Source organism: Rattus norvegicus, chromosome X, assembly GCF_021556685.1.
Source record: "Rattus norvegicus strain SHRSP/BbbUtx chromosome X, alternate assembly SHRSP_T2T, whole genome shotgun sequence".
Taxonomy (NCBI): domain Eukaryota; kingdom Metazoa; phylum Chordata; class Mammalia; order Rodentia; family Muridae; genus Rattus; species Rattus norvegicus.
The window spans coordinates 19115588-19143224 of NC_141554.1; the positions used below are offsets into that span (position 1 = coordinate 19115588).

Sequence of the window (27637 nt, forward strand, 5' to 3'; positions counted from 1 at the left end):
GGTCTTACTGCAGTGAACAGACACCATGACCAAGGCCAGACTTGTAATGGACAACATATATTTGGGGCTGGCTTACAGTTTCAGAGGTTCAGTCTATAATCATCAAAATGGGAGCATGGCAGCATCTAGGCAGGCATGGTGCAGGCAGAGCCGAGAGTTCTACATCTTGTTCTGAAGGCTGCTAGCAGAATACTGACTTCCAGACAGCTAGGATGAAGGTGTCAAAGCCCACACCCACAGTGATACACCTACTCCAGCAAGGCCACACCTTCTAATAGTACCACTTCCTGGGCTGAGCATATACAAACCATAACATGAGTTAGCCCAGCATGGGCTAAAATATATGCTTCTGATACATGGGAAATCTTCAACATAAGCTACTTTCTTGTAGGTCTCTCTCTGCAGCTTTGCTTTATTAGTTTTTTGTTCTCTTCCCTTTTGCCCTATATCTCCACCTCCCTCATGCAAGTGAAATCTTTGCTTATTCCCAATATCTATACGTGATTTCTTTCTTCACCCACTATCCTATGTTCTACATCCCTCATAGAATATGAGTTCATTAAGTATTAACAGTTACATTACTACTTCATGAACACACACACACACACACACACACACACACACACACACACCACTCCATCTCTTTTATACCTTAAATATCTTATTCAATTGAAAGGATTTAAAAGGGAGCAATGCGTGTGTACTGACATTTTTATTGGAAATTTCATCAGGAAGCACTCCATAGATGGTCAGGTGATCAGAAAGGGCATAGCGGCAAATGGACAAAGGTGTAAATTTCAAAAAGAGCTAATTGTTTTCAAAGTAACTTATTATTTGACACAACTTCTGAGAGTCAGGAATTCAGGAGGAGCTTGGCTGAATGCTTCATACTCAGGCTTTTTCTGGACTTGTGCTGTTAGATGATGGGAGTATCTGGAAGCTTGACTGGACTTCTGACTCACTCATGTGGCCATTTAGCAAGGCATTTCACAAACTTACTATATAGACTTCTTTTTAGAAATGCCCACAATATGGCTTCTTCCAGAGCAAGGATTCACTAAGAGAAAAATAAGCACACATATGTGACCAAGAAATTATACTGATGTCACGGTTAGTGTCCACTTTACTTGATTGATCATATATATGGAACTCAACCCTATATCTTATGCATGGAAAACTATACTGAGGAAAGAATACCATGGACATGTGGGTCACTGGGACTCTCTTAAGGCTAGCTGGCAGGACTTGATATAGCTAAACTGAGAAGTCTTTATTCCGAAGGAATAGTGTTTGTCCTTATAAATGAAATTGTTGCTACATAGTTGACAACAAAGTAATTAAACTTTAAATATGAGATTTGAGAATGCGCTACTACTATGAATGTTCTGTTCATCTCCAACCACAAAACTAAAGGGCCTTGCCTACAGTTACACCCCATGATATATAGAGAACGAAGTTTTGTTCATTTGCTTTTCTCATTTCTGTTAAGATCTGAGTTTGATCTTTCCTTTTACTCATTCAGATTATTTTGAAGATAAAATGAACAAAGAGACAGAGACAGAAAATTCTTCAGCAGTGGATTTAGAAAACTTTGGTGAAACCATTGATATCTTAAATATGGTAATTATTTCGTGGCTATTAAGATATGAGTTATGTGAATTTTAATTCCTTGTGTGAACTGGTATATATATACTTTTTATATTCCTTTATATGTAAAAAGCTGATAGTTACTATTTAATATAGTACATATTAATATTAGTGAGGTTCACTGTGACCTTTGATCATGTGTACCCTCCCTTTCACCCTCTCTCCCTACCTACTCTAATTCCTTTCTGCTAGCCTCCATTTCCTTCATTTAACAGTCTCTGAATGGACTCTAGCCAGTCTGAGCATGGCAAACATGGCCTTGCCCTTCTCCCCCATTCCCTCTGCCTTGCTAAAAACAGTTGGATTAAATTCCTAAAGCCAAGGTCTATTCTCTTATTTAGCTACTTCTTCCTAAGCAATGAAAAGCCCCTCTGGTGGCTACCTTAATTAACCTGCCCAATTCATCATCCTAACACAGCTTTCTCCTTGTACCTTTAAAGCCTGCCCTTTTCTTGTGTGCCACATGTGTCTCCTCTATTCAGAGTCAGTCCTTTGTCTCCCAGGACAAATACCCTTCCTCCCTCTCCCTTGTTCCCTTCCCCTTCTCCCTCATCCTCTACCTCCTGTCTTTGACTCTTATTCCTTGTCCTTTGTCTCTCTGCAGCAAATAAATCTCCTTTGTGCTGAGAACGTGGTCTTGGGGTCCTGAGACAATACTGATCCCTTTACCCTCCCTTGAATTTAGTGATTTGATGGTCACTGAAAACTATAATTTAGCCTCCATGTTTTTATGTAATGGATATAGTTTTCCCTGCTATTGATTTTTATTTTTTTCTCTTTTATTCCATATGGTCTGATAAGATGTCAGACATTAAAATGTTTTTGAATTTTATACAGGTCTATTTTAGAATAAGTACTGTAAATGGATGTCAAGAAATGTGCATTCTATGTCTTTTAAAGTATGTTAAATCTACTTGATCTAGAATGTAATTTTTCAGTAACAATACTCTTTTGACTGTTTCCTTGGATAAGAATGCACTATTGAACTCACCATGATTATTGTAGTGGAGCCAATTTTATTAAAAAAATTGATTGCTTCAGTATTTGATGTGTGTGTGTGTGTGTGTGTGTGTGTGTGTGTGTGTGTGTGTGTGTGTAAAATGTCTTTTTGATGAATTTTTCCATTGATCAATATGTGGTGACAGTCTCAGTTTCTAATGTTGGGTTTCGGTATTTTTCATTAGCTATTATTATTATGTGCAGATTCACTTTGAAATAAATTTCCATTCCTTTCAGTTCTCTCTATGTTTTGTTGATGCAAGGTTTGTTGTTTGCATAAAGCATGTTGCTCATTATTTTGTTAAATCAAGTCACACAATTGGTGTCTGTTAATTGGTAAACTGACACTACTTACATTTGGGTTACTATTGAAAAGTGTGTATATGTTGCTGATTTATTTCCAAAAAAGAAAGAAGTCAGTTAATTTCTTCCTGTTGTAGACTGTCTTTCTCTCATCCTAGAAGTGGTGGTTAACTATACTGATAATATTTCTCATATGTATGCCTAGTCCTATAGCAAGACAAATGTATTATTTTTCATGCTTTCATGGTTGTGTTCGCCAATTTTAGTCTTCTAGGTAAAACATTACCTTGTTTTCTGAAATGCTTACATGGCTTACATTAGTACATACTTATGATTTTGAAGGACAACCCTGCTAGGAGTCTTAGGGTTACTACTGCTGTGATGAAACACCATGACAAAAGTAACTTGGGAAGGAAAGGGTTTTTATTTCACATTTCACTTACAGTTCTGTATATCAGTTCATCATCAAAAGCAGTAAGGGCAGGGCACTGGAGGCAGGAGCTGATGCAGAGGCCATGGAGAAGTGCAGCTGCTTACTGGCTTCCTCCCCTGGCCTGCTCAGCCTGCTTTTTTTGTAGAACCAAGGATCATTAGCCACACTGGACTAGGCCCTCCCACATCAATTACTAATTGAGAAAATGTCCTACAGGCTTGATTATAGTCTGATCTTATGGGGACATTTTCTTAATGGGGGTTCCCTTTTCTCAGATGACTTTAGCTTATGTCAAGTTGACATGAAACTAGCCAACACACAAGCTGTTGCAATTTCGATTGGCAATTATTTTTCTATTAATTAAATGAATTATCATTCCATTCTCCTTAGTCTTTAGATCCTGCTGATAAATCTTATCTTATTCTAATTGATTTGCCTTTAACTGTAACCGAGTGCCTTTCTCATAGCTTGTTTGCTGTTGGTTGATTTTGAGGTGAGGGTCTCATTCTGTAGCCATTTTGTCTGAGAATTCACTCTAGTCAAGTTTGCCCTTTAACTTATGATGGCTTAAAGGCCACAGCCTTTATGTTTTTATATTGAGGTCCCCACATTTGTTGGAGTGGATGTGTCTTACACTACTATATGAGATCTTCCTTAGTAAGCACCCTTTCCTTATGGTATAACCTAAGGTCTCAGTTTATTGTTAGTGCTGATTTCAATTGCAATTGAGCTTCCTAGGATAAAGTGCTTATAGGATATTTAGCAGTGATCAGTTTTTGACCTGATGTGTGTACAATGTCAGTCTGGTAAACCTACTTCTCTCTGTATATTCACATGAGGCTATCATACAGAATCTTACACAACTCTGCTTCTCTAGCTTCTGACAGTTGGGTTCTAAAGATTCCTGTTTTCAAGGAAAGCTCTTTCCTTCCCACCCAACATTGTATTCTAGTTCCCTACTGCACAGAATTCTCAGGGGACATTGTGTCAGCATGTCTTCTTCCTGGCCAACTAATACTTACTGAGCTAATGCAGTATTGCTTACTAACTGTTGGGGAGGCCTGAGCAAACATGTATTCATTACATGTAGAGAACTAACAGAAGAAAGGAACAGTACTACGAGAGTGCAACTTGGTGGCCCAATGAATTTATTATGGGTTACTTACAGGAATCTGGATGAGGAGTTAAGTACAAATGTATAGATGATTTTAAGGTCCTCTATGAAAATGCTATTACTGAAAAATCCCATCCGTGTGTGTGTGTGTGTGTGATGCTGCCCAACAATTGCGTCTCTGGAACTCCCTTGCTAACGTGAAGGTGACTCAGCAGGCCAGAGAGCCTCCTCTAACCAGTAGTCCTTACTGTTTATGTAACCTGGAAGGAGGGACTGGGGGAATCTCATAAGTTTCACTGACTACTTGAGAGTTGTGATTTCTTTCCTTTCTAAGTCTTAATGAGCTTCTCTTCAAGGTGGAATGCTTTGATTAGAAGGAAATGGCTACACAACATGACTGCAAAGATAGGAAAATATAGGAGGCTTTTATTGCCAGAGCCATTGATCTTAGTAAACCACCACACGATAGCTCTCCAGTTGCAGCACCTAAGAATAATCTTGGACATATGGAGAAGTTCTCCAGAGAGAGCTTTCTGTGCTGATTTTAAGTCTCCTGTCTGTCTAGACTGTGTCTTCCCCAGCCCACGAGAGTAATTTCTTATAGTTCTGAAGGTGAGTGATGAATGGTAATTAGTGCCAGAGCTGAAAGGAAGCCAAATGTAAGCTCACAGACTCAGAAAGACACAGAGCACATTGCTTCCTCTCATGCATGGACTCCTGACTGCAAAGAAAAAGATGACATGAAAATAGCATAGGACCCTTTAGGGGCAATGGCATGAGAACGTGGTAGAAGGATGTGTGTGGCTGAAGCACACACTATGCATGCATGAGAATGCCATGATGAGACAGTTCTTGTTGAATCAGGAATAGTTGTATCTTTTTACATCTAGGCCTATAAAGAGTGAAACCAGAAATCTGTTAGCATATGCCAGGCATTTCCATGTCCCTGAGTTCCAAAGTTGGCCCCAGTGGAGTTCACCAGGGCATTTTATCTTTCCCTGTTACCCTCCCAGGGTGCCCCCTCCCAGCCAACTGCCATGTGAGTATTCTTTGAGACACCTCTTTGCTCACACTTCTATTCCTGGACTCCATCTCTAAGAATCTGTCACTACAGTATTACATTCTGCCACCCACCTTTCTTCAGTTCATCCACCTAATGAACTAGGAAAGGCTCCTCTTTTGCTTCTAATATTGAAAAGTTGGAAGGCACCAGCTTGCTTTAGTCTCTATCTTGCATATTAAGTCTATTTGTGATGTTCTAAGTAGCGTTTCTCTCCTCATATCATAAGTATGGCAGTGTGGATAGATTATATTAATGCCTGAGTTTCATTACATTCATTATTCATTTGTAGTTTTCCATTTATCTAGAAGATATATTTTTATTTATTTCAGACACATATGATGACCACGAGTTCCAATGAGAAGTCATTAGATTTTTCACCAATTCAAAAACAGCAGGTATAACACACATAGCTGTTATTGTTGTTATATTACTATTATTATTGTGGGTAAGATTGGTTTTAATTATTTCTTTGAAAACTTTTTGGAAAGAAGACAAAAAGGTAAACATTCACTTACATTGAAATTTAAGAGACAAGATTGCACTGTAGATGACTCCTATTTGGTTTCTTTTATTGGTGGCTATTTCCTCAAAGAATTTCACTGCTGGAATTGGCTCTTCCAGTTCTTTACCTACCCTATGATGATGATCTTTTTCAACTAGGCAATAGATAGTCATCTTAACTCTTACTTTGGGGAAGAGGCTAATATTTATCAGAATGGATCTCTGAATTTGGTTGTGAGTGACTTTGCATGAGTCGCTATGCCGACTTATCTGGATACTATACACATGTTGCTAGCTCTAAAACTTTATGTTTTTTGTTTTTTGTTTTTGTTTTTTAGTGTTAACTAGTTGACGATCATTTTGTAGTAATTGAATTTGATGTTATTTATCAAGGAAGGTTTAGCAAATAAACAGGATTAAAATGAAAGTTGCAAGTTAGTAAGAGGCTGTAAATGGGTAAGAAGAGATTTTAGTTAGTAACAATGTTAGTAGCAGAAAAGAAAATCCAAAGAACAAAAACCAGTCTGTGGTTGCCACAACCTTAGAGAAAGGAGATCTGCTCTGCAGGCAGCATTTTTGCTTTTAATAACTTTAGGGGCCAAAGAACTAAAGCTATGAGGTGTTTGGTAGTTACTAAGGTAAAGCAGTTGACTGTGATATTTGACCTTGGAGATTATATAATTTCTATTTGCTACTGCCTTTGCTACCTCCGTAGTCTAAACATTCTTAAAGAGAATGGAATGTAGAAATGGAAATCCCCTTTCTAAAAACTGATGTATCGTCCATATTTCACAGACCACTTTTTTTTCCTTTTTCTTTTTTTTTTTTCTTTTTTTTTTTTTTTTCGGAGCTGGGGACCGAACCCAGGGCCTTGCGTTTGCTAGGCAAGCGCTCTACCACTGAGCTAAATCCCCAACCCCCACAGACCACTTTTATATTAGATTCTGTCAGGCCTACTTTAGTGAGTAAAAAAGATTGTATTTGTTATACTACTTCTGAATATTAGCTTGTTAATTCATAACTCCTATTTTTAAGAATTTATTTGGTGAATACTAATGAAGCAGTAGATGCAGCATGTTTCCCAGTTTGTAAAGTTTGACTTAATGAGCCTTAAGTACATGTGAGCTTGTAGATGCCAATGTAAAATATCTGTGATGCCTTTGTCAACTAATAATAGTATGATGGTTACTTCAAAAACTTTACAGAATCAAGACACGGTTGAGAAAGTGGTGGAAAGTACACCGTACACTGAAAATGAGGATAGTTATGAATATGAAGAGATGTCAAAAATAAAAGAAGGGACAGTGTACAAACAATATTTAGCAAAAGGGATCTTCATGATACGAGCACCTGAGATTCTGGGAACATTTTCAGATGAGGAAGGGGGTAATAGCCTAGACCAGGAGGAGCTGCAGGCCTTCACCGGTGTAAAAAGTGAGCAAGTGGGAAAGGAACGTGATGAAGAAATAGACTCTGAGAAGAAAACTCAGGCGATGGAAATGGCAGATTTGAAAAAGGTTAGAGAAAGTCAAGAGAACTCAAAATCAGATACGTTTTTTGATGACTTACCAGATAAAGACATGAATTCTGAGAGTGAAGACAATAAAGATATTGCTGAGGAAAGGAAAAGCAGTGAACAGAATATGGTCTTTGACAGTGAAACAGAGTTGGTGGAAGAGCCAGACAGTTACATGGAGTGCAAAAAGCACAGCGAGCAGGACAGTGCTGAGGAGTCGGAGCAGCACAAGCTGGTAGAATCTAGTATCGAAGAGAAAGATGACGACGAAGTGGAGACTGAGCACTACTTATGGTACAGCAGGAAATGTGCTGAGCAGGCAACCGAGAATGAACTCAGAGCAAACAGATTTCTCCCAAAGTACGATCTTAAGCATGACCACTTGTCAGGGATACCCGAGGAGCAGGAGGGAGCAGAGGATGCGGAAGGAAGCGTAGTAGTGGAGCAAGAGGTACAGGCACAAGAGGAAAATATGGAACTGGAAGGAGACAGAGAGGAAGCAAAGGCAGAAGCCCTGTCAGATGTCATTACAGAAAAAGAGGTGAGTGAAAGTGAGGGAGAGTCAGTGGGCGACAGTGGGTCTGAGGGTGAAAGGGGTCAAATCCGTGAGAAGGGTAGTTTAGGAGTACAGCAGTGGCAAAGGGTACAGGAAAAGCAAGAAAGGAGGAAAGGTAAGGGTAAACAAAGTCACATCCTGGATATGGAAGGGAAGGGAGAGGATGAAGGATGGGAGAAAGGGGGTGAGGGAGGAGAGAAAATGGAGAGGAATGAAGGAAACCGAGAGGAAAGAAACCAAGAGATGGAAGAAAGAGAAGCAGGGGATGAAGGAAGTGAAAAAGAAGATGAAGAGAAGGAGGAGGAGGAGGAGGAGGAGGAAGAGGAGGAGGAGGAGGAGGAAGAAAATCCAGAAGAGAAGGGAGAAGAAGGACAGGAAGAGGGAGAAGGCACATCAGAGGAGCAAAGTAGGGAGGAGGAAGGAGATAGGCAAGAGAAAGAAGGGGGAAGGGAGGAGAAGGAAGGGCAAGAAGATGAGAAAGAAAGAGAGGAGCTAGAACGGGAGGAGGAAATAGAGGAAGGGGAGGAAGAGGGGGAAGGGGAGGAAGAAGGGGGAGAAGAGGAAGAGGGGGAGGAAGAGGAAGAGGGGGGAGGAGAGGAAGCAGGAGGAGAGGAAGAGGGGGGAGGAGAGGAAGAGGAGGAAGGAGAGGAAGAAGGGGGAGAAGAGGAAGAGGGGGAGGGAGAGGAAGAGGGGGGAGGAGAGGAAGAGGAGGAAGGAGAGGAAGAAGGGGGAGAAGAGGAAGAGGGGGAGGGAGAGGAAGAGGGGGATAGAGAGGAAGAGGGGGGAGGAGAGGGAGAGGGGGGAGGAGAGGGAGAGGGGGGAGGAGAGGAAGAAGGGGGAGGAGAAGAAGAGTGGGAGGGAGAGGAAGAGGGGCAAGGAGAGGAAGAGGGGGAGGGAGAGGAAGAGGGGGGAGGAGAGGAAGAAGGGGGAGGAGAAGAAGAGTGGGAGGGAGAGGAAGAGGGGCAAGGAGAGGAAGAGGGGGAGGGAGAGGAAGAGGGGCAGGGAGAGGAAGAGGGGGAGGGAGAGGAAGAGGGGGAGGGAGAGGAAGAGGGGGAGGGAGAGGAAGAGGGACAGGGAGAGGGGGAGGGAGAGGAAGAGGGGGAGGGAGAAGAAGAAAAAGAGAAAGGGGAGGAAGAGGAAGTGGAAGACGATGGGGCAGATGATGGAGAAGAGCTAGAAGACAAGGAGGGAGAAGGTACAGAGGAAGAAGATGAGGAAGAGGGACAAGAGGGGGAAGAAAGAGAAAAGCATGGACGTTGTGAGGACCATGTGGAGGAAGAAGGGGAATACAAGGAGGCAATTGGAAAAGTGGCTGAAAATCAAAGACGGGAAGACAGAAAACAGTCCCCAAAAGTGAGTAAAATTAACAGGTCTAACAGGTCTATGAAATATGGCAGACACGGCACATACCCAGAAAAGTCCATTACTAACCCAGAGAGACGGGGGAAAGAGCAGACACCTAAAATGCCAATGGAGTCCAAACAACTTTTAGAGAATGGGCTCCCAGATTCCAAAAGATTCTGGAATGATGTTTTACCGCTTTATTTGGAATTGAAGTAACAGACTCAATTCGACCTGATTATGACCAGGGTTGTCATTTGTGTGCCTAATGCATAATAGGTGTGCTCATTACATCTTATTAAACTGATCCATTACTATGGTACTTTATATGTGGTTAAAACACAGACAACTGATGACATTTGTACTAAGGTGTCAAAGGCAACAGGAGACAGTGTTAAGTCTTGATATCCTGCTAAACTCATATCTTATGTTCTGCCCCCAAATTACTAATTCCTAACTAAAAAAATATCATTAAAAGGCCCTTTGTTATACTTAACATTGTATATTGCTCATTAATAACAAGCTTATATGCCGAAGCCTACTATAAGTACTATGTCTATAAAATCCAGTCTCTTTAAGAACAGTACAGATGTTTCAGGGTTATCAAACTTCTGATTTCTAATAGATATTTTAGTACCCCTTTTCAGTCTCTATGACCTAAAATATTTTTTGTAAGAAGTGATGATAACTTAAAACTAAGGTGAGAAATTCATATTTTAAGAAATGACATTTGTAATTTTTTGTACCCTTTGATAAAAATCTATAAAGTGACAGCTATGCTCAGGTCTTAGAGGTATACTGCTATGATCTTTTGAGATTGCTGCCTAGGCACCTGACAGGATAGCTTATGAATGAGTAACCTGAACATATAATAGAGGGGCTCGGAGAAGCTCAGTCGTCCCAAGAACGACTCATTTGTCTGCTCTTAAAAGTGATAACTTCAGGGGTTGGGGATTTAGCTCAGTGGTAGAGCGCTTGCCTAGCAAGCGCAAAGCCCTGGGTTCGGTCCCCAGCTCTGGAAAAAAGAAAAAAAAAGAAAAAAAAGAAAAAAAGTGATAACTTCAATGTCTCCTGTCCTCTGTAACATTGACGACTTTAAACTCAACCGATTTCTGTACTAACTCTGTTGTCAGACCTTCATTCTCCTTGTGTGTTCTGTGGCCTCAATGGATTTTCACTGACTTCTGTAATTCTCTTTGTCTGTTACTTATCAGAATGCTTCAAGTAAAATAAAGATTAAATGTATACACTCAGGATTGTTTGTGGAGGAAAAACTGTCTAAATTAGCTAGTGAATTTCTAAAAGTCTCATTTGATTAGTTTTATATAATGTAGCTATTTTGCTTGTGTATTCTTAACTTTTTTTCCAATTGATTTTCTCTCTCAGCTTGCTCCATACCTTCACTGTAAATGTTGTGTAGTTGAACTCCATACCTTTGATTCTCTAATTATGAGCATGAGATAGACAGGAATCAAATGAAGTAGCATTTCCTGAGAGCAGTCTGTAAATTAGAACTTGCTACGGAGGTAGCAGGTAGCATCCCTAAATAATGGGCTACATTGATTTGACACTGCAGTCCTTGGCCAAAGTCTACCATATTTATTATTTGTAGAGTAGAATTAGTCATATGCTAAGGTGTATGTACCAAAAGTGATTAGTAATAGTTTTGAAATGATTAAATAAAAGGGCTGGCAGGTTTATAAGAGAATGCCAGGGAAATAAGAATCTCAACTTCCTCTTATTCATATCAAAGGTGGGGTCGGGAGGGCATTGGTTTTCCATGAAGAGAATCAGCCAGGAGTACTGAAGGTATGTTCTAAAAGTACACCTGTTTCACTGTTTCACTGATAGAGAGAGCCACTTTCAAGCAGCATTTCTCACCTGTTTCATTACATTTCCCTGCTCCGAAACGTGCGGTTCCCGAAGTAATGGTTCCTACAAGATACGGTCAAAAGAGCATTTATATAGTCATTTTGCCTCCAGGCCCTACTGACAACTTGTACTTTCAAGGTGTTATCAAGAATCACCAGCATCTTTGTCTTTGTAAATGTCTGCTTTGGTTTTTCTTTGTTTTTGTTTGTTTGTTTTAAGAAACATACAGAATTAGGATATAAGACCTAAGGAATTCCATAGGAGCAGCATTGTTAGAGATGTGTCACACCATAATTCCTGCTATCCCTATTCCTCAGTTTAAAACAGAATCCTTAAGTTTAGTCACAGGAATCACCTAGTCTTCAAGCAGTTAGATGGAAGGGAGCAGTAGCCCTAAACAAAGCACGCTGCCCTTCTCTGCCCAGTGTACCGCTAACACTTAGTAAATCATGCATTGTGGCAGGCCTAATGCACTCTAAAGTTTATGGATAGGAGTTTGTTGGTGGTTAGCGATACATTAAGACGGGTATAAAAGAATACACACTCTCATAAGTAGAGGTTATCATTATACTTGTATAACCCTCATTGTTAGAGAAAAGAAACAAGTAAAGGATAAGACAACTTGGCCCCTCCTGCCTTGGCAGCTGCTTACATAGACCTCAAGAGTTTGCTCCTCCTTGTTTGTTTTTCAGATAGGGTCTCTCGCAGCCTAGGCTTGCTTAGAAAGTACTTGGCTTACTATGTAGCCAAGGATGACCTTGAACTTTGAGCCTCCTGTTGCTACCTTGCCGGTGCTGGGATTACAGGCATGGTAAATCTGCTAGCTGTTCGAGCACTTGCTTTATTTCACTGATCATTACTGGGGTAAATGTGAGGCGTTATCTCTGTAGAATCCCTTGAGTTACAGTTTCCTAATGTGGACTCTGGCACAAAGGGGCTTTCAGGTAAGCTGCAAAGAATTTCTGCAGAGCATCTCCAGCTGTTCAACAACAGCCCTCAAGGTGAGTAATGCTAAAGTGTGTTTTGGTTGATAATGATTGATTGTAGACATTAGTTTACATGCATGTGTGCTCTCTCCAACCAATGTATCGTAAGGGAAGGTGCTGTCATCTTTTTCCTCATTCTTTTCATTGTGAAAATTCAATGTCCTATGGCATGATTAGCTCTTAACATATAGCTTAATATCTGGTACATCCAGTATTTATGTATCTGGCCTCTCAAAGGCCATCCTGAAGTCAGATAGACCTTAAGAAGGAAGTCAGGTGTTAATCCACCTCCCACAATCCACTTTTTCTCTGTCTTAACTATCAGGAGGACTAAAAGTGGTTCTCCAAAGAACACTTGGTGCTTCTGCCAGGACTATTTCTTTTCTGTTTTTTAAACCTTTTTTTTCTTTTTAATTATATGCCTAACTTAACAATGCTATTTGTTTTTCTACCTGTATATATTTAGCCAAAGCTGCACTAAGATGATACTTGAGCTTCAAAATACATGTATACCTTGATTTTAAAAAGAGACTAATTAAAGAGACGAAAAAATTGTGTCTTAGATATGCAAGACATAAGCTATGACCCCTGATTTCAGAGGACCCTAGAAGCCAACAGGAAATTCATTAGTACAGTAGTGTGTGTTAGCAGAGTGACTTTTGAATCTTGTTAAGTAGAACTTAACCAGCAAAGGACTTTATATACTCATACAGAATGTTACAGGAAAAAGAATATATTGACTACACTTGAAGGTTTGTAAGGCTCTTCTGGTGGTGATATGAAAATGATTTGAAGCAGGCAGGATTAAATTCAGTAGACCAGGTAAAGAATGAACTGGACATGGGATAGGACATGGGATGAAGACATGGGCTTGTGTATCAGAGAGTTTGGGGGTAGTCAGGACAAAGATGTAGTTGGGAGGGAAGGGGAAGGTGAAAGCTTTCTTTTTTTCTGTTAAACTCTGTATATTATTACTGTTTACAATAGAAAATTAAATGTGAAGATCTTGGTCTGATATACATTGCTTTTCTCTCAGGTTACATACAAAGCTTGTATTGAAGAACCGAGGTTCCCTCTGTTGTTGTCTTTTAAAAGACCAGAAGTTAGTAAGAAAAAACTGACCAGATAACATAAGAGGAAGATGTGCTGCAGCGGAAGGATGAAAGCTTTCTTTTTTCTGGCCTAGAAAACTGAGTAGAAACAGTGCTGTTCACAGTGACTGAAAATAAGGGAAGAGGAGCAGTCTGGGAGACCGTTCTGCATTTGCTAGCTTCCAGTGGTCTCCAGGAGATGTTCAGTGTGAGGGCCGGCAGATGTGCCTGGAGCTCAGGAAAGGTCGCTGGGGATCAGTAGCTTGTCCATGTACTTAGCTGGTCTAGTGAAAGCATCTCTTCTGTGAATAGAACTTTTCAGGCAGGATCCATGGGAAAAGTCAGGGAGTGGTTAGATGTGGCTCTTCTCAACTTGTGGGTCATAACCCCTTTGAGGGTCACATATCAGGTATCTGTATAACACATATTTACCTTATGATTCACAACAAGAGCAAAATTGTGGTTATGAAATAGCAATGAGACGGTTTTATAGCTGGGAGGCCACCAGCACATGAGGACTGTGTTAAAGGGGCTCAGCGTTGGGAAGGCTGAGAGGCACTGGGTTAGGGTAAAAGAGCAGTAAGGAAGTTGATGAATGGAACTTGTAGAAAATGTGAGAGGTATATTCTAAGGAAAATGCTACCCAAGCTAAGAAGGGGTTTCAAGGAAGGATTGATGGCAGCAAAGGAACATCTTGGGGGTGGCCTGATGGAAGCCTAGAGCCAACACTGAGAGTGACAAAAGCAGCAGAGCTCCAAGGAGTTTGCCTTGCACAAAATCAGAGTCTGAACTGCATTTTACATTCTGAAAATTACCAGACAACTGCTGGCATGCTTCTTGGATTAGGAAGGGAGATGTACAATGTAGGGACTTGCATACTTTCGATAAAACTCCCTGAGTAAATTTGCAGTTCATACAAACAGTGACATGAGACCAGGATGTTCTTGTTGGGAATGTAGGAAATAAAATATTCTGCAGTGTTTGAAACATCAGTGCATAGGGAAAACATGGCTCTTCTGATCTCCAAATTACTTGGACAGATTTGGGGAAGACCAGAGTCATGGTAGTCCGACAATCCTGGGAAAGAGCTTTAATTTTAATATTTAAGGCACGGAGAAATGGATCGCACTCAGATGGCTAGCCTAAAATATATGACCACAAAAAGAAAAGCAATGAGAATGGTAGAGAACAAATATAAAACTGAGAATAAAAATGCCAGTCACCCCAATGTACAGTTCCCTGAATATTGCATTCACACTTGTAGTCTTGCTTCTCAAACTGGAATGTATATGTAGTTACAGTAAAGGTTAGGAATGAAATAGCGAATCATGCATAAAAGAAAGAAGACTTTTTAAATAAAGTGGTATCATAAGAAGATAAAATGCAGAGATCAAACTGGCAGCTTGTAGGCATTCTCTAGACTGTACACTTTATTGTTGCTTCCTGTGCAAATGAGTTAATTGAAATTGTTTGTCAGTATTGAAATATAAGCAGAACATACATATATATATACACATATATATATGTATATATATATAATGAGTGGGATCAATTTCTTTGTGCTTTAAACACAAAATTATAGATAGATAGATAGATAGATAGATAGATAGATAGATAGATAGATAGATTTGTTTTCAAATAAAATAAAATAAAATAAAGCAGACCAAATTATTTTTTAAAATAAAGCCCTATAAAGCAAGTTAGTAAAAAATAGTTAATCAATTAAACTAAGTATTTGATTTGGCTCACTGTCTGAAGTCCACTTTATAGCAACAGTGAGATGTTAATGATACTTGTGAGAACACACCATATTAAACACTGGCAACAATGAAAAGCCAACTCTACTGTGAACAATTAGATACTTTTCTTCAAGATTTGATTTATGTTAAGCATTAAATTACCCAATGGTGAGCTAAAAAAAAATTCAATCTTTAATTTCATTTCAAAAATTCTTTAGTTGCATTCCAAAAACTCTATTGTATGCTAGTATATTAAAAGCTTTAAAAGAAACTATGCAATTTTGCCTAAAATGTTTAAAATTCTTGTTTACAGAATCACGTGGTGTTTTTTGACATTTTAATAATCACATTTCTCTCTTCCCCTTCCTTCCTGCAAACCTTCCCATACACTACTCCTTGCCCCCTTTCAATGAGCTTCCATTTTCATTAATTGTTATTATATGCTTATATATATATATATGTATATGTATATGCATATATATTCCTAAATATAATCCACCCAATCTGTCTAATATTAACTTATATATATATATATGATTTCAGGACTGACCATTCAGTATTGGGTAACCAGTTTCCGTACACTTCCATTGGGAAGACTGTCTCCCACTTTGGGCATGCCTCAAGTTCTTTGTGTGGGATTGAGCCCTTGTTAGCTTTTTTCTGTCCTCTTTGGAATGTCTATTGGTATCTTTATCTAGCTCATGTTTAGGCTGTCATGTTAGTGAGACTTTATGGGTGTCACTTCTCATACTACTAAGAGATACAATCTCAAAGCAAAGTCCCTGATCCTCTGGCTCTTAGGTGTTTTTTTTTTTTTTTTTCTCAATCTTGGTAGATAATTCTTTTTTTGATATATTTTTTTCTTGGATATTTTTTATTTACATTTCAAATGTTATTCCCTTTCCCGGTTTCCCGGACATCCAGACATAATTCGCCTATCCCAGCCTTCCCCCGTTCTTCTATAAGGGTGTTCCCCCTCCCCAACCACCCCCGCTTCCTACCCCCAACAATCCTCTTTTCCAAAATGTTCCCCGAGCCTTAGGTGTGAGAGTGTATTACAGATGTGTCAGTTGGAACTGGACTCCACAACCCTGGATTTTGTGTGTGTGTTTTGACTGTGAGTGTATTTGTGTGTATTTTGTAATGGTCTCCATCTGTTGCAAAGAGAAGTTTACTTGATAAATGGTGAGGACTACATGTACCTGTGGGTATAAAGACAAATGTCTATATTGTTATTAGTTACTGTGTTAGTTTAGTAAAGTAGTAGTTATTGGTTCTCCAGTATCTATGACTTCACTAGCACTGAGTACTTGGCTAAGTTTTCAGTACCAGGCATGGCTTCCCCCTGTTGAACAGGTCTTAAGTTCTTCCTATACCACCCTTGGGGTGTGGTGCCATGCGGATCACTGTTGTGGTTCATAGGCCCCATAGCTGGGTAGGAGTATTGGTTTCACTCTTGCATAGTGCCTTCTGGTACAACGGAAGCTCAACCTCATTGAGGGGACATTCAAGTTAGTTCCATCACAGAAGCCTCTATGCCTTGTTTCCGAAGTGCATGGGGGACTTAAATCTTCTACCTCTGGGAGGCAACCAGAGGAAACACCAAGAACTGTAAAGTTTTGGGAGTCCCTTGGATATCTTGACCAACAACTCAAAGGAGGGCTTTTCCTATCTGGAATTGGGATTTTTGTTAGCTAATCTTTGACACTCAAAGGGGCATTTTTAGCCGCAATGACAAATTTTCATTTAATCTCTATTCGTATATTTATTTATACACGAAATTGCATGTATTATAGATTCTTTTAGATAGTTACTAGTATGACTTTTTCCAGACAATCAACCTCTTCTTTCCTTATGTATTTACCTCCCTAGTAAACCTTCTCTTGGGGGCCTCAGCAATGCTGAGCACTAAATTCTAGGGCTCCCCAGGCCTAAAGCATTAGTTCAAGGTTCCCTGTCTTTAACAGTCACTATGGTCCCATGGCTGTTTCTGGTAGGCACAGGGCAGCCTTCTTGACTCTCCTAGCAACCAGGGTAGTAATCTAGAATAAGGATTTTTGAAGTGAGTGGGTCTTTTGACAAACTGAACCATCACAAGGAACATTGCTATCCCTCATAAGACATACAAATTGTGTTGAGCCAAAGCAAAGACCAGAGCTCACTGTGGTGTGTGACCGATGAATTGATGGTCTAGTTGGGTTTGTCAGGCCCATTCACTTCTTCACCATGGTTCTAACACAGGACATGTACTTGAACATTCCAGACTATCATTTTAAGAATGTACTGAAACTTTACCTTTTCTTTTTATAAAATGCCAGTATTCTGCCACTATCTCCTAAATTCTCTCAGTTTTAAAGGTAAGCGTTTTCTGTGGTTTATAGTACTTATCCAGATGGAGTTTTGCGATTTTAAATGTTCTTAGGTTCAAAGTGCTACAGTTTAAATGTCTTTTAGTAAGAAATACCATATTTAATAGCATTTACATGTGTTCTTTATCTTTTTTTTCTGGGTTAAAAATAGTTATAAGTGAATTGTAAAGTTTGGGGGAGAACTCTAAATCTCTATCTTTTAGAAAATGAACATAGTACATAGATATATTATATTCCCACGATATTATATTACCATGCTATAAGGAAGAAACTTCTTAATTTCTTTGAAGCTTAAGATCACTCTTTGGAGAGAGCCAAGAAAATGTACTAACAGATTTTGAGGAACACTAGGCATTGCCACACAGTAGCAGGCACATACAGAATAGTAGTCATGAAATCTTTAGTGATGTAGTATCTTCATGGTCAGCATAGGTTATATGGTATTTTACGTCTTTTGCAACACCCAACTTATATCTATTGTATTTTTTAAAAGAATGCATTTGTTCATTAAAAAGAGAAAATCTTTTGTGATCACTTTTGTCATAGATTCCTCAACTTTCAGAAAGTGTGAAACCAGAAGCAGAAGGCATGGATGAGCAAATTAGTGTCCCAAATGTAGAAGACACTGTAGAAGAAGAAGGGAAGAAAGAAAAGGAGACTGTAGAAGAAGGAAGTCTACCTGAGGATGCCCTTCCTGAAACAGAAGGCTCCGAAACTGTCGTTCCTGCTGATGAGAAGCCAGCTGAGATGGTTAAAGAGGTATGATGCCAAGGCTCTGTCCTGAGGTGGCACCGAAGAAGAGGGGAGGGTACACTGTAGCCTCCTATGGGAGCACTTACGTCTATGTACTGCTTTATCGGAAGCTGAAGGCAGCCTTGTATCTCACAAGGGTAAAAAAGACAAAGCTGGATATCTGTCTTTGAAATGCTTAAGGTTAGAAGTTGGAAACCGAATGCTGGTGACAGAAATGATGCATTGTGTGCATATATTCATACTTACGTACATGTAAATGCGTACAGCCACAGCAGTATTTGAGCTCATAGTGTTTGTCATGGATGCAGTCAAGACTCTGCTGACAGTACTCTACATGACAGGTGTAGAATGCTGAAACCCAAAGGGAATGGGCTTGTGTTCATATTTGCCTTCTAGAACACTTGCACAAAACACTCAGTTAAACATGGTTTCTAGTTCATGAAATACTCTCATTCCTGCTCTAGAAAAGACTGTTTTAAAATTCATTCACAAACAACTACCAAAACATAGCTGACCTTCTATTTGAATGGAGTCTTTAAAAGCATATATTGTGTTCCTAGTTGAATAGTGTCTCGTATGCTTCAGGCTGGCATCAACCTCACTGTGTAACTGATGATGGCTTTGAACTCTTGATTGCCTCCACCTGCCAAGTGCTGGGAGTAAGGATACGTTCAAGCTATGTGCTTGCCAGTTTTAATTTAAGACATGATTGTTATGTAGAGGTCAGGTTTCCTTGGTTTCTGTTTTTCTCAAGACTTTTTTAATTACACTGAGGAGAAAAATTGTTCTGGCACTTACAGTTTTCTTACAGAAAGAAAAAAATGTCCTGTGTGTGGAAATTTTTATTAAGTCTGGGATTTGGTGGCCAGTAGAATGTGTTAACACAGAAAACATTAAATCCCATCTGCCGTTATAAATTGTTGAGAGAAATGGTGTGCCATTCCTTAGTCACCTTACAGACGATGGAATCGCATAGTTTTCACAAGTTCGTGCAACTTGTCTTCATTGTGTTTTTTAAAGATAAGTCTCGCTATATAGACCTAGCCATCATCAAATTTGTTATATAGACCGCACTGGCCCGGAGTCCTGAAAACTACTTGCTCCTACTTCCTGGGACTCACAAGCATGTGCCACTAAGGAAATGAACAATCACTGAACATCTGAGGTTGCCCGTTGCACAGAAGCCCAGCAAAGTGAATTATCACATGCCTATGTTAGTAATTAGATACAGTCTCTAGGACCATGCTTTGAAACCAAAGCCAGGTTTTCTAAAGCACAATTATGGGAAGAAAGTTCTTTGTTTGTGTGTTTTACCATACTGTTTCTCTGTTGCTTATAGGAAAACAGTGCCAGCCTTCTGCAACGGAACCTTCGTGAGTACAATGAAAATCCAAAAGGTATAAGCATATTTGACTTCAAAATGACATTTTCAATTTACTTTAACTATGTATATGGCTGTGTGTCATATGAGTTCAGAAGAGAACTCTGTACATGCCCTTGTCCAGAGTTTCCCATGGCTTGTAAGTTGTCTGCGGTGGATGGAGAGAACTCAATCTGAGCCCTGAGCAGTATCCACTCTTAAGTGCTGCTCCATCCCTCCCGCCCCGCAACCTGCTGAAGAATCAGAAGTTTATCATCAGCTACATATATGATGTGCAAAAATGCCGTCCCAATAGTATATTTGTTTCCTCTATTCTGTAAAACCTTGAATAAGGAGACCTCTGAGCTAGTTCTGTGAAGCGGAGTAGAGAAGAAATGGTCCATGCGATTCTTGTGCGGCCAGGGCATTTGAGTGAACATGTGGAGAGAACTTGCCGTTTTCTTAAATAAGCTACAATGACAGAGAATGGCAGCAGTAAGTCATAAGGTGATAAGGGGTGAGATTCTTACAATGCTTATTTTCATACGGCCCTTTAAATAGGCTTGTCCATGTTCACTGTTACCTTCTCTGCTTCTTCAGATGCAGTGTACACTCATTAGCCATGGCTGCCTATGTGTCACTGTTGGAGGATTTAGAACTAAATCTATCTCTTCTTCCCTCCTACTCAACCAGTAGCATCTTGGGCCTTTGCTCAAATCCCAACTTAATCCTTGTCAAATACTAGGGTCTTCTTTGCACAAGTTAATATGACTGAGCTGTCCTGGAGCCTAGTTAGTTCCTCTAGGACCTGCATTTGTGTCTCTAATGTTACTGCAGGCACTGAAAAACGATCTAAAGCTTGTTAGTGTAGCAGCAGGTGCCATACAATACAGGAGACTGGGAGTGTACTTGGTTTAAGATGCAAACCAGCTGTGCTTGTGCTGTAAGGCTCATCCATTATGTCTACATCATCAGCCTAGATATGCTTTCTACTGTGTCTTCATTAGGAAAACCTGTTCATGGGCTTAGGATGTAGCCCAGTGGTAGAACACTTGCCTAACATAGTCACGTCTCTGGGCTTGGTCCCCAATACCTCAGAAATAAATCAACTATTCATGGGACTGGATATCTGACTGATAAGAACTAAACAGAGGAAGAAATAGTTCCCTCCATTATTTTGTCCTTATAACGTCCACAGAAAGAATAGTAAGTTTTAGATTATTTTTAGTAACATACTAAATTATTATCACCTATAAGGATTCTTAGAATGTGGCCATAGTATCAAAAAGAAACTAAATATAGACTTCAAAGGTTGACCATATCAAACCAAAAAACGTAATGCTTCATCCATTTTCTCTTAATGATTATTATCCAGCTATATAATGAATGCATGGATTAGCTTGAAACTTAAAAGTAGCGTGTTAATTTGAATGCAAAGAATAAAAATAAAACAAGATTAATTAAGTACATGATGTAGGGGTCAGGAAAATAGCTTAATCATTAAAGCCCTGTCATGTAATCATGAAGATATGAATTTGTATTCCCAGCACCCACATTAACAAGCTGGGTGTGGTGACATACTCCAGTGTTCCTAGTGCTGGGGAGGCAGATGCAAGAGGATCTTTCCAGTTCTCTGGCCAAATAGCATTGCCCATTCAGTGAACCCCAGGTTCAATGGGAAATCCTGTCTCAAAAGCTAAGGTGGAGATGATAAAGGAAACCATCAGTCATTGCTCTCTGGCCTAGACACACAGACACACACAGACACACAGACACACACACACACACACACACAGAGAGAGAGAGAGAGAGAGAGAGAGAGAGAGAGAGAGAGAGAGAGAGGTTGGGAGAGACGGGAGGGGAGAGAAAGAGTTCTCTTAAAATAATTTATATTTCCATGTGTCTTCTCCGGCATTTCCTGCTGACCATAATAGGAAATTTCGGATAGTCATAATCTAAATAGTTTTGCATTGGTTAAGTTATCCAGGCATCTTACCATAACTGAATCCATTTTTCAGGAATTGTGTGGTATGACATTACTTACTTGTCCAGTAGTGAGCTCTTTCTATATTATCCTACAACTTAGAGTTGATAATTTCCCTGAAAACGTGAAGAATTTCTTTTTCTTTAGTTAGAATAATATTTTTACATGTATCCATTTGTAGGACACATGTATGACCGAGTAAAGAGCAGCTCTTCAGAAATTCTGGGAGGTAATGAACCAACAAGTAAAGACATAAAAAAGGCTAAAAAAGTAAGTGAAGTGAATTGTTCGTTTTGGTATTGAGACCAAAATATTGAATTCACATTCTACTTTTCCTATGCTAGTCCCTTATAGGAGTTTTATAACCCCAAAGTATGTAAAGGGTTTACGGTGGCGGCTCATGTTTTTAATAAGCTAGCTTTCTGCTGTTAGAATTTGCCTGCTAGAGAGATTTAGCCCCCTCTTTTTAACATGGACTTTAAATAGGTACATTGAAAGCATACTCCACAGCTGCATTTTGACTTCAAATGTTTTATGGGCATTCCTAATGTCTGGGACTGACCATTGTTATTACATTTTCTCACATAACCACAGAATCTTACAATAATGCTCTGCCTTGATATCCTTTCTTTTCCATTCTACAAATGACTGTACCCAATGTTTTGATTTTCTTAATGTCGTGAACCATGTTGTTACTTGGTTTTGATATCACATGCTCTGCTCATATTACTTCTTACGAATCAGAAGTCTTATTCTCTCCAAAGAAATCCTTTAGAAGTTTTTTTTCATAGGTGTCTGTTGGTGGTTCATACCTTGCATTTCAGTTGGCTTGAATACACTTTTCTATTTAATCATAGTTTTTCAGTGATAAATAGTATAACTACTTGGCTAGTATTGCTTCTGTTCCAGCTGTTGCTGTTAAGAATATGGCTTTAGGAATTGACTAGAGGTTGACCTCGGTAGATCAGTTGCCTAGTGCGCTTGAGACCCTGGGTTCCCTCCCCTGCACTGTAAAACAAATATTGCTTTCACAGAATTGTTGAGAGCTTTCTATATAACCTTTCATTTTAACTTACTTGAAACATATGACCCTTGAATCTCAGAAGTCACTTAATTTATATTTTTAAAATTTGTTATATATTTGTTATGTATTTGAACATTGTACCCCTGCTTCAGATTATGACACAAACATTTTCTTTCTGTTGTTCATAAATTTAATATCAGTTTATTATTTCCTATGTCTCTTGATACTTTGGGCAATTTCAAGGTTTTTATTGATTTTATATTATCTCTTTTGCTGAAACTGTTCTGCTTTTTTTAATTTTAATTTCAATGTTTTTTGCATTTAAAAAGACTTATTTTTATTTTCTATGTATGAATGTTTTGCCTGTATCACATGCCTACAATGCCCATGGAGGCTAGAAGAGGGCACAGAGCCCCTGGAACTGGAGCCAACAAATGGGTGCTGGGAGCTGAACCTAGGTCCTCTGAGGGAGCAGCAAAGGTTCTGAACTGCTGACCCATCTCTCCAGTCCCATTTCTCTTAAAGATTATTTTTGTTTTATGTGTTTTGCCTGCATGCATGTGGTGTGTTTACCACTTGTGGATAGGTGCCAGAACATGGCACCATGAGCCCTGGAACTGGAGTTATAGACTCTTTGCTGTCATATTGGTGCTAAGATCCAAACTTGGTCCTCTGCAAGAGCAATAAATGCTCACTACGCCATCTCTCCAGCCTTTTTCTCCCTTGCATTTTAGGTAAACTTATATTATTATTATTTTAAAATTGGTGTAATGATTTCTGCTTTAAAGAACTTAAGAATACCCATTCTCTATCTTTTTACTTAGCAATTATAATGGCTCAGTTACTAATAATAGTGCTTTGTTTCTGTCTATGTTTTAATTTGGATTGAATTTATGTTCAACCGGGACATTTGCACATAAATCCCCTTAAGCCTAGGTAAGCATTAGTCTACCCATGGAAAATAGTTTGCTAGTCTCTCTATTAGATCTGAAATGGCTTCAGGTCATTGTCTCTTTTAAGGATTGCCTATCCACACTGTTCATATGAACTTCAAACTTACCTCAACAACATGTTTCTTCTTTATCCAAAAAACAAATGGTACATGGTATTTATTTGTCTCCTGATGTTTATGTGTATGTATGATGTTTACTACTTGCAGAGAGTAAACAGTTCTTTGAGGAGCCCGACATTATTTAAGGGTTGACCTAGTCCAGTTCCCTATAGTTTGTGAACTCAGATTTCTTAAAGCCCCAGGGTTTAGATTACCAGGTATACATATGCAGTTTCAGTGATCATTCCCTAAGTGTGTTTCTTCCCATTTTAGGGCCCACAGGGACTATCTTTACACTCTTGAGAAATGACCTGTGTATTAGAAAGTTACACTTCTTCAACTTAATAGGGGCTGCTGTTTTGTAGTGGAGCAGTTTTAAGATGTGTACCCTCCAGTACAGCAAGTCAAGTGATGCTTTTATTTAATCCATAAACTTTTTTACTAAGGGGTTGGGGATTTAGCTCAGCAGTAGAGTGCTTGCCTAGCAGGCGCAAGGCCCTGGGTTTGAGCCCCAGCTCCGGGGAGGGGGGGGACTTTTTTCCTAGAAGTCGTTACAGGTTATGTTTTACTCTGGTCGCCTCCTTCTTACGGTTAAAGACGAGTTGTTATTGTTGTCATCATCATCTCCATTTTGATTTCTGAAACAGCCACATCCTCATGAATTTTTCATTTCCTGTGTTTTTCCTGGTTCCGATATCTCATCAGAAGCATTTCTTGTATGATAGCTCCTTGAAGGATACTAATTTCTCCCTGGATAAGTCATCAAAGGTCCTAAGTCAGATGAGACCTTTTTTCTAAGATGATGATCTTGCCCACTATCTCCTTCTGCACATGGTCCTGTTGACCATACACCTCTTAGTAAGTTTTCCTTCTCTGACTTCCAAGCTGCTTTCTTTTTCCAAATTTGTCCTTACAAACCTCAGTCCTCGGGGATGCCTTGCCACATCTGCCTGACTCTCAAGTATTGCTCCTCATAAGTCGTTCTTTGGCTCTCTTCGGTGTCTGCCGGGGATCTGGCTACCTCCATCTGTTATCTATATCCTGCATGCCCCAGTGCTGGCCTCTCAGCGCAGCCCCTCCATCCCCACTGCTGACCCAGACCCACAAGCCTCACGTGCTTTTCATTTGCCAACAGTAGTTTTTTCAGAACTTCTGATCTCAGGAATGTGAGGTATGCCCTCCTTTTCTAGAGTGTCACAACAGAAATGATCTACAGTTGAGGTACACTAGTGGTATCAGAAAAAGTCCCCACAAATAACCCAGTCCTCTTAACATTTAAATGAGTGATTTCCCAGTTTTCATTTGTTTCTTTTACAAGACAAAAAAAAGTGAAACCTTAGTGATCACCTGTGATCAACCATGATGATGAAGGTATTGTTAGGGTTGAAAGTGAGTTGTACTTTAGTTATTATGACTGCATTATTTTACAAGGGATGAAAATCTGTTGGGATGCTAAGGACACATTGTTGTACATATGTGTACACTAAAATGTGATTTAATCTATGCTCATGCCTCTTAAAAAATGATATCCCTGCATAGTTTCTGAATATTTTCCTTACTGAAATGAAATCTTTTTGTTTGTGTGTTTTTGCTAGATTTCCTTCTTTAATCGGATGTCATTGACAGGTCAGAAACTGATGCAGAGTGCTAATGATCCACTCCCAGAGATAAAGCCAATAGGAGACCAAATAGCCTTACAAAGTGATAAGAAAGATGCCAACCAGAACCACATGGGTCAGAATCTTCAGGATACTGCAACACCAAATATGGAGGGAAAGTCCAAATCCTGTACAATTCTATAAATGTATGTTTATGTTTCCATGGTCACCGAGCACATTTATTCTTCATACTTGAAAAATGTTGTGACTTCTGAAGGAAATTCCCCCATAACACTGTTTAAAAAGATATTAATTAGTAAGTTTGGCTTGGTTTGGACAATATGAACAGATTTAATATTTATTTATGTTAATATTCTTATCAAGCAGTTTCCAAAGTACATGTACCTCCAACTCTCCTTGAAGTGTTCTGGCCTTAACTGCTCAGTGTTGCATAAAGCAATATATTTTTATATTTGGAAACCAAATGAAGCTATTTCATAGTTTTGCCAACATAGTTATTGTACTTTGTAATTTCCTAAGACAATGTTCATACTATTACAACACTGGAACAGTTTTGGATAAATTTACAACATTTTAAAACAGGCAACATTGTAATGAACTTATTTTAATAAATTATATCTGGTTGGTTCTGCTGTAAAAATGAATAAGTACTTGGACATATTTATTGTTCAGTAAGGGGCGAAAAGAGATGGATCATTTGATTCTCTTGCAGAAGATTTGAGCTTGATTCCCAGCACCCGCATGGGGCTCACAACTGCCTATAACTCCAGATCCAGGAGATCAGATGCCCTTTTCTAGTCTCTGCAGGTACGGGGCAGCCACATGGTGGACAGACCTACCTGTAGGCAAAATAGTCAAAACAAATAAAAAAGAAGTCTAAATATTTTTAATTCAATGGTACAAAATATCATTATCACTTATCAAAGATAGGAATCATCTAGAAAATTTAACTCTGCCACCATAAGACTTCAAAACTGTCAGGTTTGCTCATTTTATCTGTCTCTAGCAATGACACGTGCTGACCCATGACTCTAAATGCATAGGAATGTGAAAACTGTTAATCTGCTCTGATGGCATCGCTGCCTCTTTACTCACACTGTGTCTTTAGAAAGATGAAGCAGACTCACTTCCTCTATTCCCCCTTGTCAGTGAGACGGCACTTTTCAGTGGCAGTGACCATTGCCCCATTTAAACAAAGGAAACAGAACCCCATCCTTTTATTTTTACCTAAAGAGTAAAAAAATAATTAATCCAAACTGAATATGGTTTTGAAATCTTAAAAAAAAATACTTTTCTGAATGGATAGTACACGTAGTAGATTTCTTATTTTTATTAAAGGTAAACACACTTTCCGAACTTGTATTGTTGAAGCAGCAGTACCAGGGTGATATTACAACAGTATATGAAGTAGAGGCTCTAAGGGCTAAGTGGAAGTCTAACTCCAAACACTATTAGTAGTAAATGGAATTCTAAGATGACCCCTAAGATTAGTCTTGGTGCCACAGGCCTTGAGTAACCCCTTCCCTCTGAGTATGGGCGAGACCAGTGACTATGACAGGATGGCACTCCCTTGCTTGTGTTACCTAAGTCTCTTAGACTTTGCAGGTATAATGGGAGAACATGTTATAACAGAGTATAGGACAGCCTAGCAGATCTGAGGGCTCGCCACTCTGTAACTGTTGGGAACTGAATTCTACTGAAAACCAGTGAGCCCAGAAGAGGAACACAGTCTCAGATTAGATCACAGCTCTGACTGGCATATTGATTGAAGTCTTTTGAGCCCTGAGCAGAAGACCCAGTGGAGCAGTGCTCATATGCGTGTCCTTCAAATCTCATGAAACCAGGGGTGCATGTATGGAGGTTTTGTCTACGAAATGTATGGTGATTTCCTTTAAAATTTTTATAGCAATCTCCCACCCACCCCACTCTCTTGCTTTCTCTCTGTCTCTCTGTCTCTGTTCGTGTGTGTGTGTGTGTGTGTGTGTGTGTGTGTGTGTGTGTGTGTGTACAAACTTAGAAAGGGCTAAACCATAGTCAGTCAAATTGTGATCTCTTGTTTTTCCTCCTTTTCCTCCTCTTCCTCTTCTTCCTCCTCCTTCTCTTCCCCCTTCTCTGTTTTAAGTGAGTGCATTGTTTCAGTAAGAGAAATTAAGTTTATAAGGAAAACATGTTGAAATAAGTAGACCTTAGATTTATGTTGGCTACAGTAATCACTAATTTGACATTAAATTTGAATAAGGAATTGATAGCTTAAAAACCCAGTAGAGAAACTATGGTTCACCTACAATAATTTCAGATTTTTCAATGCATGCATAC

At 39.3% G+C, this 27637-nt stretch overlaps 1 protein-coding gene across 28 annotated transcripts in view; it reads left to right on the plus strand.

The window, feature by feature from the left end:
* Positions 1-25965, plus strand: part of Rpgr (retinitis pigmentosa GTPase regulator) — a 66876-nt gene extending 40911 nt beyond the window's left edge. For 3 of the 28 annotated variants that reach the window (XM_087600413.1, XM_087600417.1, XM_087600422.1), the window contains exons 12-17: positions 1523-1620; positions 5889-5954; positions 18077-18289; positions 19623-19680; positions 21809-21897; positions 25298-25965. In XM_087600413.1, the coding sequence (XP_087456539.1) occupies positions 1523-1620; positions 5889-5954; positions 18077-18289; positions 19623-19680; positions 21809-21897; positions 25298-25504 (731 nt within the window). In that variant the 3' untranslated portion in view covers positions 25505-25965. 28 annotated transcript variants of the gene reach the window in all.
* The last annotated feature ends 1672 nt before the right edge of the window (positions 25966-27637 follow it).